Below are 18,332 nucleotides of genomic sequence, written 5' to 3'. Positions count from 1 at the left end.
ACATGTGCTTTAGCACAGGGGGATGGGCAGGAACATTGAGAAGGCCATATTCCTTATACCAGGCACATAGTACTTGGCTGTGACCAAGTCTTAATCAGAATTTCAGAGAACTCCCACTCCATAATGAGACTAAGAGAAATAGAGTAATTGGTAACTGGAATTCTGTGAGCGTTGCAGGAGCTTGGAGGCAGAGAGACCATATGAGATGCACTTTAAATGGAAGACCTAGAACTGTTGGTTGAGTAGACGCTGAGAAACACTCTCTAGCAAACAAGCCTCTACCCTAAATACAAGGTATGGCTAAGAGCAGTTTGAAGCCTGTGATGCGTTACAGGTATCCGTAGCAGCAACATATTCTAGATCAAGCTCATGTTCTGACAACAGAATGACTACATTCACACTGTAAAGGCCTAGCATAAGGAAATACAGGGCCATATCCAGACACAAAGACTGTTTATCTCCGTTTCAGCTGTCCTACGGAGGGTATCCTGCTTTCAGTGTGTGTGTGTGTGTGAGAGAGATGAAGATGAGAAAAGTGATACAGTATTGAGACAAGGGAATTAACAAAATTCTTGAGACACAGGTACTGTAAACTGTTAGACATGGAATTTAAGATTAACTGGTTTATAGGTTAAGGCCTCTGGTAGAAAAGGCAGACAACGTGCACAATCAGGTGGGATATTTCAAAGGTAGATAGTGTAAGAAAATCAAATGAAAATTTTTTGGTTTTATTTTTAAAGATTTTTAAAGAGAAGAAAACACAGAGAGGGAGAAGCAGACTCCCCGCTGAGCAGGGAGCCCAATGTGGGGCTTGATCCCAGGACCTTGAGACCATGATCTAGGCTAAGGGCAGATGCTTAACCGAGTGAGCCACCCAGGTGCCTGCAAATGAAAATTTTAGAAGTGAAAAACACAGTAACAGACTAAAAATGCTTTCAATAAGCTCATCAGTATACCTGGTATAACCAAAGTAGGAATCCATAAACTTGAACATAGGCCCATGCAAATAATGTAAACTAAAATGCAAAGGGAAAACTGAAAAAGTAGAACATCCATTAGCTATGAGATAATTTCACACAGTTTGAATGTATAATTCAAATCTCAAGTGAAGAGAATAGGACAGAAGAAATAATGGCCAAAGATTTTGAAAAACTAACAGTAGACACCACACCAAAGATCCAAGAAGCTCAGAGAGTGAGGCAAGATAATCCCCCAAAGCAAGTGACAAGAAAAGCACGCAAGCATTTACATTCAAACTGCTGAAAATTGATGATGATGAGAAAATACTGAAGGCAGTTAAAGGGAAAACAGCTGCAGACTTGTCATTTGAACTTGTGGAAACCAAAAGACGATCAGTGACATCTTTCACGATTGAAAGGGAAAAACTTTTTTTTTTTTTCCCTTAAAGATTTTATTTATTTCTTTGGCAGAGAGAGAACGCAAAAGCAGAGGGAGAGGGAGAAGCAGGCTCCCCACTGAGCAGGGAACCTGATGCAGGACCTGCTCCTAGGGGACTGTGAGATTGTGACCTGAGCTGAAGGTAGATGCTTAACATTCTTAGCCACCCAGGTGCCCCGAAAGGGAAAAACTTTCAACCTAGAATTCTGTACCCAACAAAACCAATCTTTTTTCTTTTCTAAAGGATTTTATTTTGTTAAGGATTTTATTTATTTGAGAGAGAGAATGAGAGAATGGGGGAGGGGCAGAGGAAGAGGGACAAGCAGACTTCCCACTGAGCAGGGAGTTGGAATGCGGGGCTCTAATCCAGGACCCCGAGATCATGACCAAGCCAAGGCAGACGCTTAACTGACTGAGCCACCCAGGCGTCCTAAAACCAATCTTTTAAAAATGAAGGATCTCTTTTTAGGGTAATAGTCTCATGGTATCACAGAAACTGAGATAAGTCATTGTCATAAGACCTGCATTACCAGATTCACTAAGGAAATTCAGGCAAAAGGGATGTGATACTAGATACTAACTTGGACCTATACAGATAAGTAGTATGTTGTAAATAGAAGGTTAATATAAAATTCATGTTTTTCTAATTAAAATATTTTAGAATGTCTATTAAAAATTAAAACTTACAATTTTTTTCTTACTAATTACTTTGAGCTCAAGGGGCACCTGGGTGGTTCAGTCAATTAAGTCACTGACTCTTGATCTCAGCTCAAGTCTTCATCTTAGGATTGTGAGTTCAAGCCTCGTGTTGGGCTCCATGTATGGAGCCTACTTAAGAAAAAAGAAAAGGGGTGCCTGGATGGTTCAGTTGGTTAACCATCTGCCTTCAGCTCAGGTCCTGGGATTGAGTCCCACTTCAGGCTTTCTGCTCAGCAGGGAGTTCTGCTTCTCCCTCTGTGCCCCCTCCCTCTTGCTCTCTCTCTCTGAAATCTTAAAAAAAAAAAAAAAAAGATAACTGATTATAAAGGAAAATTATTAGGAATATCTTTTATGTATACAGCAAATATATAAGTAAAATTTATGATAGCTCAAAGATCAGAGGGAAGGATCATATTATAACATCTTTTTAAAAATTTTTATTTTTAAAGATTTATTTATTTTAGAACGGATGGGAGTGGGGCAGGGTGGGGAGGGAGAGAATATCAAGCAGACTATGCACCTGCTGAGCATGGAGCCCAACATGGGCCTCAGTCTCATGACCCTGAGCCAAAATCAAGAATCACATGCTTAACCAACTGAGCCATTGAGGTGCCCCATTATTAAGCATCTTTATATTATATGTGAACTGGTGTAATTTACTTGCAGCTAAGCTCTGATTGATTAAACGTGTATTATAAACCCTAGGATGACCACTAAAACCATTGTTTTAAAGAAGTAACTGTAGTTAAAAATACTGTGTTATACATTTGAAAGAGAGTAGATCTTAAAAGTTCTTATCATAAGGACAAAAATGGTAATAGTAAGGGCACCTGTGTGGCACGGTCACTTAAGCATCTGCCTTCACTTTAGGTTATGATCTAAGGGTCCTGGGATTGAGCACCACATTGGGCTCCCTGCTCAGTGAGGAGTCTGCTTCTCTGTCTGTGCGCTCTCTCTCTCTCAAATAAGTAAATAAAATCTTTTTAAAAAATTATAATTGTGTGGTGATAAGTGTTAAATTACTTTGGTAATTTTGTTGTATATGCATGTATCAAATCATTGTGTTCTGCATCTAAACCTAATTCAGTGTTAAGTGTCAGTTATATCTTAATAAGTATATTGTGCCAATAGCAGGTATAAAATGAGAGAAAATATATTCACTTGATCCAAACGAACACAGAAACAGAAGGAAAAAATAAGAAGTACATGGAATAGAAAGGGTAAGATGATGGATTTTATTCCAGCCATTATTATTATGTTGAATGTAAATCATTTAAACGTACTAATTAAGACTTTCATCTGTTTTAACATCCAAAATCATCTAACATACTTTCCACTGTTAAATTGTTCAAACATAGTAATTGAGAGAGATGTAAATTGTCTAACTAATAAAGACACAGATTTTCAGATTGGATACAAAAGCAAGACCCTGATATATGCTGTCTGTGAGAAACTTACTTTAAATATGAAAACGTGGGTTAGAAGTAATGTCCTGATAACAGCTACTGTGGAAAGCAGTATGGATGTCCCTTAGAAAGTTAAAAATGGAACTATGCCAGCATCTAGCAGTCCGTATTTACCCAAAGGATACAAAAACACAAACTCAGAGGGATATATGTATGCACTTGCCTGCAGCATTATTTCCAATAGCCAAGATACGGAAGGAGCCCAAGTATTCATCGACTGATGAGTGGATAACGAGGATGTGGTGTAGCCTGGGTGGCTCTAGCCCAGGGTGGCCCGTGGAGGGTGGCCTGACCCCAGCTCTGGTTTCTGGGCCACTGGGTGGCTGGCCACCACGCTGGGCTCGCACCCACACTTCCAGGAACTGGAGGTCAGCTGCTGGGGAAAATACTGCCTTTTTGGCTTCAACATTGTCTTATGGGTGCTGGGAGCCCTGTACTTGGCCACTTGCCTCTGGAACTGGGGTGAGAAGGGCGGTCTTTCCAACATCTCAGCGCCGACGGATCTGGGAGGCCTTGACCTCGTGTGGCTGTTTGTAGCGGTTGGAAGTGTGTTGGTGCTGGGCTTTGGTGGTGGCATTGGGGCTCTCTGGGAGAACACCTTCCTGCTCCAGGTTTTTCCATGTTTCTCAGCTACATTTTCTTCCTGGAGCTGGCATCAGGGATCCTAGTTTTTGTATGGGATTCGAGACCAGCCCACTTTCTTCCATCAGTAACAATGTAAAGAATCTCTGCTCGGGAATATTGGTTTTGCTGTAGAGCCCGAGGGCCTGATGGTTGGCACTTTCATCTGTATTTCAGCTGCACTAACTTGAACCTGAGCCAGAAGTGCTGCAGGGTCCCCTTCTCCTGCTACATCAGGGACCCAGCAGAAGATGTCCTTGGTGTGCAGCTACAATAGCCAGCTCACGCTGGAGCTGGAGTGGCAGCACTCTATCCATACTAAAGGCCAGTCTGAGAAGTGGCTGCAAGACAGCTCTACTCTTGTTACTGGGGTCTTTGTGGGCATCGCCCTCCTTCAGATCTGTGGTATCTGCCTGGCCCAGAACCTTGTGAATGCCATCAAGGTAGTGAAGGCCAGCCAGTGAGGCTGCCACACTGGTGCACAGGGAGCCTCCATCCCGACTCCTGCTGGGTGGTGGGCTCCCAAGAGGATTGGGAAAGGTATAGCTGAGAGGGTGTGGGCCAGATGGGGTGGGAGGGGTCTGCCATGTCCCCACCCAGGTTGGGACACGCTTCTCTGCATGGCTGTGTGAGGCAGGCTTGGGGCCTGCTGTTGCCTGGGACACAGCTTCATGAAGCAGCTGCAGAGTTGTCTTCTCTACTAGCTGTGACCTTGACCCTACCCAGAGCCTACTTCAGGCTCACTGCTAAGTTAGACTCTAAAATGGGCCCAAGAATTTTCTCTCCCTTGCTTGCCTCTCTAGATCAAACATGTTGATGGCTAGAAACTACTCAAATAAACAAAACCTTAACCTTGCCCCCCGCCCACCAAGATACTATGTGTGTGTATGTGTGTGTGGCTCCGTGCTCAGCAGGGACTCTGCTGCTCTCCCTTTTCCTCTCCCTCTGTCCCATCCTCTCCCCACCCCACCCCCGCCCACTCATGCTCTGATGTGTGTGTGCACGCTCTCTCAAATAAAAAGAAAATTTATAGAATTTTAGTTTTTTCTATTTTACATAAATGAGATGATCTGTATCTGTTAGCCAATCCTTTCTCTTAGGTATTTTATACTGCTTTCGTTAGAGGGGTTAGCATCCAGAAATAAAAGATGATAGAGGTTAGATGGTGATAACTATAACCGGTTTAATTTTTTTTCTTTGAGGGAGACACATACATTAACTCTAATGTCTATAGCTCTGTGAGACAGGTATTATTTTCCCTGTTTTGCAGTTCAGGAAACTGAGGCAGAGGGGTAAGTGACTTGCCCCGTGTTACATAGTAAATGGAGTGCCTGGATTCACACCCAGGCCATCTGGTTCCCAGGCTGTACTGTATGAGTCTGCTAATTTTGCATTTCACAGGAAAGATCTGGGCATAGCCAAAATGTGAATGAGTTATTTAGGAATTTAAGAAAAACCTCTTTAATGAGTTTGTTTATTTCCCTTTCTTCTCTGACATACTTTGTTACACAGCTTTCATTGTTAGCGTAAGCGGGACAGGGATCTCTTCAATTCAGAGGATCCAATCCGAATTGTAAATTTTACATATTCAAATTTGTTAATTTGAAAATTTGTAAATTTTCTGTTTGTTACAAGATTTCTAAAGCTGTTCCTATTTTATTTACTTTTATAATTTATAAGGAGCATGCGTGACTTTCATGATACTTGGAGATCTGCCAGAATATATCCATCTGCCTTTAAATTTGATATCCCCTAATCATTTGCTATTTTCAGAAAACAAACACTGAACTGACAAAGAATATAGAGCATCTAGGTCTTGGTCTCTAGATAACCTTCTCCAGTAAAAGCTGTCAGGACTCCTTGACGAAATGGTTGATTCTAAGTTTGGGGAACTAATAAGATGAGCTTGGAACATCTTTTGGTACCAGAAAATAAGTGCTCAACAAAACAAAAAATAAAAAGGAAAGCAGTAAAAAAGATACAGCAACAATCTGAAGGGGCTCTCAATGACCAAAGCCAGGATGTTTGAGTAACAATGATTGTAGTCGATTGTAATCTGTAAAATAAGTATTCATGAGTCCATACTATATCAAATAAACAACTGAATAAATGGAGAATGAATAGTCCTTCCTTACAGTAGAATTCTAATTTATGCATCTGGAAGGAGTGATGGAAATAATTTGCCATTAGGCAAACCCACGAGTAATAATTATAGGCAGGAGCTGTCAGTGGATGCTAAAGTTAGCAACAAGTGTGATGAGAAATGGAGTATTTGCTTAGTCTCAGTAGATTTCCCCATAAGGTCCTCATTAATTACAGAGGGAAAAATAATAGATTCATGGTGGAGAAATCCAACAGATACCAGCTTAACCAGCAGTCAGTTTATCAGCCTCAATAATAAGACATTGACATCACGTACCCTTTGCACCAAGAAAGGCGTAATGTCATTTCTGTGATAGTCTTGCCAGAAATGTATAACCTCAATTTAATCATGAAGAAATAGTAGACAACCCCAAATTGCAGTCCATTCTGTAAAATAACTGACCCAAACTTTGTAAGAGTCTTGATGACCTCTTAGTACCCCATCTCCAGGTTTTCTGGTTTCAAAAGTCTTGTTAATAAACTCTTACAGCTTCTTATCCCCATATCAAATTTTGGTTCCCTTGCCTCCCTTCATGTTTCTTTTTACTGATTGTTCTCATATTTATAATAAAATCACTGTAGAATGAGCTCAGAGAGTGAACAGGAATTTTCAACTATTTCATAGGAGAGAACTGCTTCTCAGACTAAAAGGAGACTATCAGCAGCAGGGAGTTCTCGCGGCGAGGCCCTTTGTTACTGGACTCAAAACACCGCTGTTCCCAGCCCCTTCTGTGCTCGTGGTCCGGCATTTGAGTGTTCTTGTCTTACTTCCTTTGATTTTATCACAAAGTCTTAGATGTGCTACTTTAGACCAGAGGAGATAATAGCAAGGCCTGGATTTCTGTCACAAATGCTATAGCTTGTAAACATCTGTCATAAAATCCCTGCTATCTTGTTGGCAGAGTTTCAGAAGCTCTGGAGGAGCGTCACGGTGGATTCAATGGATGAGGAGAAAATTGAAGAATATCTGAAGCGACAGGGTATTTCTTCCATGCAGGAATCCGGACCAAAGAAAGTGGTATGTAGTCTCTTGAGGAAACAAAAAAAAAAAGTCATCCTCTGTTCTTTGAGCTGTGAGCCTGCTTCCTGTTCTCTCTGAAGAATGGGTAGTCAGTTCTCTCTTCCATTTTTTTCCTCGGTGTTGTAATTAGTGATCTTGGTCAGACGCAAACCAGATCATGCCTGATATATTGGGCGCAGTGGATCTCTGCCCCCAGGTGCTGTGACCCAGGCATGTGAAAGCTTTCCTCATTTACCCCTTCCACCACTGTCCTACTAGTAGGGATTACTCTTAAGGTCAAGTCATACCGAACATTTCCTAGTGCCCACGTGTTGCCCTCCCAGTTTCTCAAAGGAGCTTGCTTCTCATCTTGACCTTTAAGACCTCAATTGTGCTTCCTTCCTCCTTGTTCCATGAGCCCCTGTGGTCTTGGTACCTGACTCCGCCTTAACCCTGATCACATTGTTGTCCTTGTTGAATTTCAGATTCCTTAGGAACCAGATACTATATAGGCCCAAAGCCTGATCAAAAGAGGGATTTGTAATGGAATGGTGACTTGTGAATTGCCTTGTACCAGCTTAATCAGTTGTCTGTAGTCCAAGGACAAACCCAGTTTGGGGAATAATTCACCAACACCCTAACTGTAGCTGCTTTGCCCCTCGCCTTTCCCTCATCTACCAGCAGATTTGTAGCTTGCCTTCTTTATGATTTTGTGTGTGTGCGTTTTATTCAGTGAATTTTTAGCGTCCCTAAAAGGTTGAATTTATTGCCTAGTGATCTTTATGAGTTAGTGTAATGGCGGCACTTTATGAGCTATTTTTTCCTATCATTGCTTAGTTTATTGATTTTTTTTAAATCATGTGATTTTAAATTTCAAGGACGCAGAAAACAATGGAGAATAATACTTAAATCTTTGTGTGCATAGCCAATTGCCAGGTTTGCTGTATCTCTGTTTTGCCATATTTACTTCAGATCTTTTTTAAAACCTAAAGATAGAAATGAAAAAGAGCTTTATTACCTCTCTTTTTGATCTGCTTAGTGTTGAGAATAGTTCTGGGGGCTTTCTGTCCCAGCCCTGTTATTCCCGGGGACGGTGTGCACGTCACCATGACTCTAGCGCTCATCTGTGCTTGGGGGCTGTGCTTGGGGGTTGGCATAGGAAGCTGGGCCCACTGAGCAGGAAGAAAGGTTTCCGCACATCGTTAGTAAATCCTTGCTATTCTGCCTTTCTGAGTAGCTGTTTCTGTTTTTACCTTTTCTTGTAGGCACCTATTCAGAGAAGGAAAAAGCCAGCTTCACAGAAAAAGCGACGGTTTAAGACCCACAACGAACATCTGGCTGGAGTGTTGAAGGACTACTCTGACATTGCTCCTGGCAAATAGCGAACAGTTTGTTCATGAGCAAAGAGTTAACAAAGTCAAGATCTTTTTTGTTGCTGGGCTCTGAAGACTGTCTTCCCATTCTACTTCTTAGGGCTGAGGAGAGGAGCAGTTCAGTTTACAGAACAAGAGCAAATTACCAAACTCAAAGCTTACTTTAATTGAATGGGCTAATGAGATATGTGATATTCCCTGTTAACCTTCTGTTACTTCTGGGGAAAAGGCGCTTAGCATGGCGTGCAAGTGTCTTTGCTACTTATCTCTATTTCTGAGTGGTTCCTGGTTCCTTTTCTCTTCCTTTATTACTTTAGAACAAGTTTGCAGATAAATAGTCTTGAATGCAATATTTGTTTATTCCAAAAGAACATATTTATAATAAAATCATTGTAGAAGGAACTCGAAGATGTTAGTGAGTTCAGTTTGTTTCTTTCTGTTCTTGGCAATGGCAGACGGCAGCTCCGGTCTTCAACTCCCACAGGATGCATGTTTGCGATGTTGTTGAAGACTGTGATTTGTGCTGTGGTGCTGAGCATATGGATTCCACAGTTGGAACACAGGATGTGCCCCTTGTTAGCAAATGTGACAGTAGAGATACACTACATGTGATTTTTAATGTTTTTTTTAAAGCATGAATCAGTATCGAGCTTCTTGGATTTTCCAAGTCATGGGCTCATGCCATCTCCAACGAAGATGGATAAGAGTTTTCTTGCCAACTTGAACGTCATCTTTACCCTGTCTCAATCCTCATGGGATTTGACCCTGAATTTTTTCTGGGAGAGACTCTCTCTGTCTTGCCATCACTGGCTGAGCTCATGAGAGCCATTATCAAAGATGTGGGTTCTTAGCAGTCATGGGGATATAGAGGAAGGAAGTCTGTGTGGTTACTCCAGCCTTCTCCTTACCTCTGCTTGTTACTTGGTGGTCCTTTGGGTTGGTTCTTACAGTCTTATATTATAAACTGAAATTGCAGAGGATTTTGAACTTAAGGTTCAGTCATCTTCAGAAAAGGTGTGATGGTAACCCAGAGCAGTCAGTACTTTGTGCAGATGATAAGCTCTTTTGCTGCTTTAGTTCTTTTTATCCTTCTGATTTGGTTCTCATCCATTTACATAAGACTGTTTTCCTTTCCTCTTGTCGGGTAATTTAGAACACTGGGAAATTCATGGGTCTTTGTTACCAGGGTTTGTTTTTTTGTTTGTTTAGTCAATCAGGAGGAACTTTTGATGTCTTATAACATAAAACTAGTTTTCTTGTAAAAATTCTGAAGCTAGCTTATCTCCAAGTGTGCCTACTTTTGGTAGTCTATACATCTTTCTGTTTTTATTTTTCAGTAATATTGAGGTATAGTTGACATACAGCAGGAGTTTAAGTTGTGTGTACAGCATAATGATTTGACTTACGTATGTTAGGAAATGATAACCGCAATAAGTTTAGTTAACACCCATCATCTCCCATAGGTCCAAAAAAATCGAAAAAAAAAAAACAAAAAAAAACAAAAAAACACGTTTTTTTTCCCATGTGGCAAAAACTCATAAAATTTACTCTTGATATATGCCACAGAGGAGGGTTAACTGTCGTCATCCTACTGTATGTCGCATCCTTGTCCCTGTCCTTACTTACCTTGGAACTGAAATTTGTACCATTTCCACCCAATTTCCCCAGCCCTACCCCTGCCTCTGGTAACCACAAACACAATTTCTGCTATGAGTTCTTATATTTTTGGTTTCACATATAAGTGAGATCAAATAGTCTGTTCCTTTGTCATATTTCACTTAGCGTGATGCCCTCAAGGTCAGTCCATGTTGTTTGAAATGGCAGATTTCATCCTTATTACAGCTGAAGTATTCCATAATAGAATAATAGTCTATTCCGTCCACATCTTTATCCACTCATCTGCCAGTAGACGCTTAGCTTGTTTCCATGGGGGTACAGATAGATCTGACACATACTGTTTTCATTTACTTCGGATATATTCCCAGAAGTGGGATTGCTAGATCACTTGGTAATAATGTTTTTAATTTTTTTGAGGAAACTGTATTTTCTGTATTGGATGTACCAGTTTGTAATCCCACCATCAGTGCACAAGGGTTCCCTTTTCTCCACATCCTTGCCTGCACTTGTTATTTCTTTCTGATGCTAACCATTCTAATAGTATCAGAATACCTCATTGTGGTTTTAATTTGCATTCCCCCAATGATTAGTGATTTGAACATCTTTTCATGTGCCTGTTGGCCATTTGTATATTTTCTTTAGAAAAATGTCTATTTCAGGTCTTTTGCCCAGTTTTTAGTTGGATTTCTTTCTTTCTTTTTTTTTTTTTTGCGATTATAGGAATTTTTTTTTTTTTAAGATTTTATTTATTTATTTGACAGAGAGAAATCACAAGTAGATGGAGAGGCAGGCAGAGAGAGAGAGAGGGAAGCAGGCTCCCTGCGGAGCAGAGAGCCCGATGTGGGACTCGATCCCAGGACCCTGAGATCATGACCTGAGCCGAAGGCAGCGGCTTAACCCACTGAGCCACCCAGGCGCCCCACGATTGTAGGAATTTTTATATTATTGAATGTTAACCTCTTACTAGATATATGGTTTGCAAACATTTTTTTTCCCAATTCATATGCTGCCTTTTCATTTCATTGATTATTTCTTTGCTGTGCTTTTTAGTTTTATATAGTGCCACTTGTTTATTTTTTATTTTGTTGCTTGTGCTTTGGTGTGATCTGAAAAATCATTGCTAAGACCCATGTCAAGGAGCTTTTTTCTTGTGTTTTTTTCCTAGGACTTAAATGGTTTCTACTCTTATATTTAAGTCTTTAATCCATTTTGAATTAATTTCTGGGGGTGGCATAAGATAGAAGTCTAGTTTCATTCTTTTATGTATGCGTACCCAGTTTTTCCAGCACCGTTTATAGAAGCGACTCTTCTTTATTGAGAGTTCTTGTCTCCCTTATCAGATATTAGTTGATACTATTTGTCGATAATACTTGATACTGTTTCAGTTACTACAGCATTATAATATAGCTTGAAATCTGGAAGTGTGATGCCTCCCATTTTGTTCTTTCTCAGGATTGCTCTGGCTATTGGGTCTTTTGTGGTTCCTTATAGATTTTAAGAGTGTTTTTTTCTACTGCATTAGAACTGCATTTTCAGCCTAGAGCTCTTTTACCCCCTTGGTTAACTTTATTCCTAAGTACTTTATGTTGTTTTTGATGCTTTTGAAAATGGGATTTTCTTGTTTCTTTTTCAGATGATTTGTTATTAGTTTGTAGGAAAGTTGCTGAGTTTTGCATGTTAATTTTGTTTTCCTGCCAGCTTTACTGAATTTCTTTATTAGATCCAGCAGTTTTTTGGTGGAGTCTTTAGAATTTTCTTTCTATAAAATCATGTCATCTGCAAGTAGGGACAGTTTTACTTCCTTTCTGGTTCTGATGCTTCTTATTTATTTTTCTTTCTTGATTGCTCCGGCTAGCACTTCTAGTACTATGTCGAATAGGATTGGTAAGATTGGGCACCTTTGTCTTATTCCTGGTCTTCAGGGAAAAGCTTTTAACCTTTTACCCTTAAATATGATGTTAGCTGTGGGCTTGTTATGTATGGCCTTTACTGTGTTGGGGTATGTTCCTTCTGTATCTGATTTGTTGAGTTTTTATCATAAATGGATGTTGAATTTTGTTGTAAATGCATTTTCTGTATCTATTGAGATCATGATTTTTCTTTCATTTTATTAATGTCATGTATCACACTGGTTTGCATATATTAAACCATCCTTGCATCCTAAGGATAAATCCCACTTGATCCTTCTGAAACATCGTTATAATGTGTTGCCAAATTTGGTTTGCCAGTATTTTACTGAGAATTTTTTCATCTGTGTTCGTGAGGGATATTGACCTATATATTTTTTCTAGTGATGTCCTTTTTTGGCTTTGGTACCATTGTAATGCCTATCTTATAAGATGAATTTGGGAGTGTTTTCTTCTCTTGGAGTTTTTGGAAAGCTTTGAGAAGGATTGGCATTAATTCTTGAAATGCTTGGTAAAACACATCTTTGAAGACATCTGGTCTTGCGCTTTTCTTTGTTGGGGGATTTTTGATTGCTGATTCAATTTCCAAATATTAATTGGTCTCTTTGGATTTTCTACTTACTCTCAATTTAGACATGGTAGGTTGTATTTTCTACTAAAATTTCCCATTTCAGGGAGCCTGGCTGTCTGAGTAGAACACAAAACTCTTGATACTGGTGTCCTAACTTAAGCCCCATGTTGAGCATAGAGCTTACTTAGAAAAAAGAAAACAAGTTTTTTTCTGTTTCTTCTAGGTTATCCAGTTTGGTGTATAGTTGTTCATAGTAGCCTCTTAGGATACTTTGTACTTCCATGGTATCAGTTGTAATGTTTTGTTTTTCATTTATAATTTTGTTGACTTGGAATCTTTTTCTTGGTTAGTCTAGCTAAATGTTTGTCAGTTTTATCTTTTCAAAGAACTATCTCCTTGGTTAATCTTTTCCATTGTTTTTCTTTTCTCTATCATACTAATTTTTAAAAATTTTCACAGCTAGTTTATTTATTTATTTATTTATTTATTTATTTATTTATTTGAGAGACAGAGACAGAGTGAGCATGAGCTGGGGGACAGGCAGAGGGAGAAGCAGACAGAGTGAGCATGAGCTGGGGGACAGGCAGAGGGAGAAGCAGACTCCCTGCAGTGGAGGGAACCCGACACAGGGCTCCATCCCAGGAATCTTGAGATCATGACCTGAGCCGAAGGCAGGTGCTTAATCGACTGAACTACCCAGGTACACCTATCATATTTACTTTTGCTTTAATCTTTATTATTTGTTTCCTCCTGTTCACTTTTGGCTCACTTTGTTCTTTTTCTAATTCTTTAATGCATAGAGTTGGGTTGTTTACGTGAGGTCTTTCTTATTTCTACTGTAGGTGTTTATTGCTGCGAATTTCCCTTTAAGAACTGCTATTGCTGGCGCCTGCGTGGCTCAGTCATTTAAGCGTCTGCCTTCGGCTCAGGTTATGATTTCGGGGTCCTGGGACCGAGTCCCACATCTGGCTCACTGATCAGCAGGGAGCCTGCTTCTCCCTCTCCTTCTGCCTGGCACTCCCCCTTCTTATGTGTATGAGCTCTCTATCTCTCTCAAATTTAAAAAAATAAAACTGCTTTTGCTGCATCCCTTAAGTTTTGGTAGATTGTGTTTCCATTTTTGTCTGTCTCAAGATACTTACTTCTCATTTAGTTTCTAATTTGATCTACTGATCCACTGTGGTTCATGAGAGCATTCAGTTTCCATGTATTTGTGAATTTCTCCGTTTTCCTTCTTTTGTTGTTTCTAGTTTCATACCATTGTGGTCAGAGAAGATACTTGGCACGATTTCAGCTTTTTTTTTTTTTTTTTTTTTTTTTTTAATTTTATGTATTTGAGAGAGAGCGACACACAGCAAGAGTGGAAACACAAGCAGGGGGAGTGGGAGAGGGAGTAGCTGGCTCCCGGCTGAGCAGGGAGCCTGATGTGGGGCTGAGTCCCAGGACCCTGGGATCATGACCTGAGCTGAAGGCAGACTCTTAATGACTGAGCCACCAGGCGCCCCCTGAAATCAACCTTATTAAGTCTACTAAGACTTGGGACACCTGGGTGGCTCTGTCAGTTAAGCATCTGCCTTTGGCTCAGGTCATGATCTTCGGGTCCTGGGATTGAGCCCCATATCAGGCTCCCTGCTCAGTGAGAAGTCTGCTCCTCCCTCCCCTTCTGCAGCTCCCCTTGCTTGTGCTCTCCTGCACATAGACATTCTGTCTCTATCTCTCAAATAAAAATCTTAAAAAAAATTTTACTAAGACTTATTTTTTTGGCCCAGCATTTGGTTTATCCTAGAAAATATTCCCTGTGTGTCTGAGAAGAATATGTAGCCTGCTCTTTTCAGATAGAATGTTCTGTATATGGTTGTTAGGTCCATTTGGTCTGTAAGCATTGTTCAGATCTGTTGTTTCCCATTGGTTCTGTCTGGATGATCCATCCATTGTTGAGAGTGGGGTATTAAAGCCCCCAACTCTTAATGTATTGCTTTTTATTTTTCCTTTTAGCTCTGTTAGTTTTTGCTTTATATACTTGGATGCTCCGATTTTGGTGCATAAATATTTACAATTGTTATAGCTTCTTGAAGGATTGACCCCTTTATCATTATATGATGACCTTTGTATCTTTTTACCATTTTTATTTGAGGTTTATTTTGTTTGATATATATATATATCTACTGGTTGTTGGGGTTTTTGGTTGTTTGTTTGTTTGTTTTATCATTTCCTTGAAATATCTTTACCATCCCTTCAATCTTAGTCTGTGTGTGTCTTTAAGGCTGAAGTGAGTGTCTTGTAGGCAGCATTTTCATTGGGTCTTACTTTTGAATACAGTCAATGTGTTCTGTGTATTTCAGTTGCAGAATTTAATATAGTTAAGGTAATTATTGATAGAGACTTATTATTGCTATTTATTAAATTTTTAGATCCATTTTTGTAGATTTGTAGATCCGTTCCTTGTTTAAATTTTGTCTTTTTTTGTTTTGATATCCTTTGATATCAGAATGCTTTGACTTCTCTGTCATGTTCTTTTATATAATTACTGTGTTTTCCCCTTGTGCTTACCATGAAGCTTATATAAAATATATTAAAATTATAACACCTTATTTTAAGCTGATAACTTTAGTAGGATTTCTAAACTTTACACTTATACTTACCCTCCTGCTCACACTTTAGGTTATTGGTATTTTATATTTTTAATATTGTGTAACTAATAGCAGATTATTATTGTTATTCTTTTTCCTGTTTTAAATCCTTTTTAAATTTTTTAAACTAGAGTTTAAGTGCCCTACACACTGCTGTTACCATGGTACAGAATCTAATTTTGACTATGTGTTTATCATTACCAGTAAGTCTCATGCTTTGTTTTTTTCAGTATTATTTAGCATATTTTTTACTTCCCTTCTAAGGACTTCCTTTAGCATTTCTGATTAGGGAGGTCTAGTGGTGTTAAACTACCTTGGCTTTTGTTTGTTTGGGAAAGTATTTTTTCTCATTTCTAAAGGCCAGCTTTTCCAAGTATAGAATTCTTGGTTGACAGTTTTTTTTTTTCCTTTCAATGATTTTAGTATGTCATCCTATTCTGCCCTGGCCTAAAATGTTTCTGATTAGAAATCTTCTGGTAGGGTGCCTGGGTGGCACAGTCAGTTAAGCATCTGACTCTTGGTTTGGTTCAGGTTGTGAGGTTGAGTTCTCTCCGCTCAACATAGAGTCTGCTTGGGGTTCTTTCTCTCACTCTGTCCCCCTTTCTGCTATCTCATGCTTACTCGCTTGCTCGCTCTCTCTCAAATAAATAAATATTGAGAGAGAGTGTGCACAAAATGGGGAGGGGCAGAGGGAGAAGTAGATTTCCTGCTGATCTGTAAGCCCTTAAGAACCCTGAGATCATGACCTGATAAGGGCATTAGCTTAACTGACTGCGCTACCCAGCTGCCCTGCAAATCTTAAAAAAATAAAATCCCAATATTCGTATGCGGGTTCCTTTGTATGTAATTTACTTTATTCTTGCTGCTTTCAAAATTCTTTGTCTTTGACTTTTGACAATTTTTTAAAAATGTGTCTTGGTGTATTCCTGTTTGGGTTCAGTCTAATTGGGGTCCTTTGGACCTCAGGGATCTGGATGTCCATTTCTCTCCCAGGTTTGGAAAGTCTTTAGCCATTATTGCTTTAAGTATACTTTCTATATTTTTCATCTTTTGGAATTCCCATCACATGAATATTGTTTCTTTTGACTGTCCAGTAAATCGCTAAGGTATTCTTAACTCTCTTCCATTTTTTTTCTTTTTGTTCCTCTGACTGGATAATTTCTAGTGTCCTTTACCTCAGGTTGCTAATTCTACTACTTTTGAATTTCTTTATTTTTTTATTTTAAAGATTTTTAGAAAATTTATTTTTAAATTAACATATAATGTATTATTTACCCCAGGGGTACAGGTCTGTGAATCATCAGTCTTACATAGTTCACAGCACTCAACATAGCACATACCTTCCCCAGTGTCCATCACCTAGCCACCCCATCCCTCCCCCCTCCCACCCCATCCAGCAGCCCTCAGTTTGTGAATGTTTTCATTAAACGCCTCTGCAGTCATTGTATTTTCAGCTCTAGGATTTTTTTTCTTTTTTTCAAAGATTTTATTTAATTATTTGACAGATCACAAGTGGGCAGAGAGGCAGGCATAGAGAGAGGGGGAAGCAGGGCAGAAAGCCAATGCAGGGCTTGATCCCAGGACCCTGAGACCATGACCTGAGCCGAAGGCAGAGGCTTTAACCCACTGAGCCACCCAGGCGCCCCTGGGATTTTTTTTTTAATGGTTTCTATTTCCTTGTTGAACTTGTCGTTTTGTTCATTTGTTTTTCTCACATTGTGTAATTCACTAAATGTTAAGAGGATAATTTTGAACTCTTGGACAGTTTGTAGATCTCCACTTCTTTTGGACTGTACATGTTTATTTTAGCAGAGATAGTTCCTCACCAGTCAGCTTAGTTCGGGCTTCTGGATTGTCTGCTAGTGACATCATTGAGCAGGTGGGGCTTGCTGTCAGCTCTCTTCTTTGATGAAGCCATTGCCCAGGCTCTGAGCTTTGGGGCTGGGGGTCGTACTGGGAACAGTTGGCTAGGACTGCTTCCTTGGCTCCCTGCCAGAGTGAGTCTAGAGGATAGACTCTGGGGTTCCTTAGCTTCTCTGATCAGGCTTTCTAGATGGTCAGGATGGGGTTACTCAGTAGGTTGGGCTACAAATTGGGCTCTCTGCGGCAGTCAGGTAGTAGGACAGGCCCTGGGCCTGCATGGCTCAGTGTTTGGTACCAAAATCAAGTGTGACTATACCCTGAATTCCCTGGCTAGTCAGGGCCCATGATTTACCCTGTGGATGGGGAGTGCACACTGGTCAGTTCCAGTGCTACGGGGAGCAGGGGCTGTTGTGGTGCTGGCGGTTTCCTGTGGGCACTGGTGCAGTTCCCTTGTGCGTGGGCTGTAAGCTGTCTTCAGCCGTGGGTGGGCCTAGGGGTTCAAGTCCCTGCCCAGGCTCAGCAGAACCAGCTTCAAGGTCAGTAAGATTGTTGTCTTGACTCAAGCCAACCCACATTCCAAACCCTCTGGCTGGATGCGGCCCCCAGTTTCGTTCTGCAGACTCTTCAGACCTGCCTGCCGGACTCCCTGCTCAAGTGTTGTGGGCTGTGCAGCTTTCCAGGCTCTCTGGTTGGGCAGGATCAAGAGCTCCACTCAGCCGTGGGCAGGCTTATGACTCTGCTCCCTCCAGGGCTGGAAAGTTGCTTCATTTGAGGACCTAGATCAGGCAGCCCTGCTTCCTACCGAGTCCCCTCGTCAGACCACGTCACTGACTGACTTCTGCAGGTGAATAAGCCACGGGTTGGGACCACTGCTTAGGCACTGCAGGTAGGAACTCGGGCCGCCAAGATCTGAGAGCTGGTTGTTGCAACCCCTTCTTCCTCTTCTCTCATGATCAGATTGCCAGTGGTCAAGCTCCGCAGATCCCCTGAAATCCTGGTGTGGCCAGACCCAAGCTGGGGCTCCAAGACGTGACCCACAATGTTG

The 18,332-nt window shown here is 40.6% G+C and overlaps 1 protein-coding gene and 1 pseudogene across 1 annotated transcript in view; both read left to right on the top strand.

The window, feature by feature from the left end:
* The window catches only part of GTF2E2 (general transcription factor IIE subunit 2), a 64,914-nt gene extending 55,813 nt beyond the window's left edge, over positions 1-9,101 (top strand). Inside the window, exons 7-8 of the mRNA XM_044225561.1 lie at positions 7,229-7,344; positions 8,592-9,101. Of these exons, the coding sequence (XP_044081496.1) occupies positions 7,229-7,344; positions 8,592-8,708 (233 nt within the window). The 3' untranslated portion in view covers positions 8,709-9,101. The remainder of the gene's footprint in view (positions 1-7,228; positions 7,345-8,591) is intronic.
* On the top strand, positions 1,132-4,648 carry LOC122889691 (annotated as a pseudogene).
* Positions 9,102-18,332: the final 9,231 nt, after the last annotated feature.

Source organism: Neovison vison, chromosome 11, assembly GCF_020171115.1.
Source record: "Neovison vison isolate M4711 chromosome 11, ASM_NN_V1, whole genome shotgun sequence".
Lineage (NCBI taxonomy): Eukaryota > Metazoa > Chordata > Mammalia > Carnivora > Mustelidae > Neogale > Neogale vison.
Note: the sequence above shows the minus strand (reverse complement) of the source record. Positions and strands in the feature narration are given on the sequence as shown.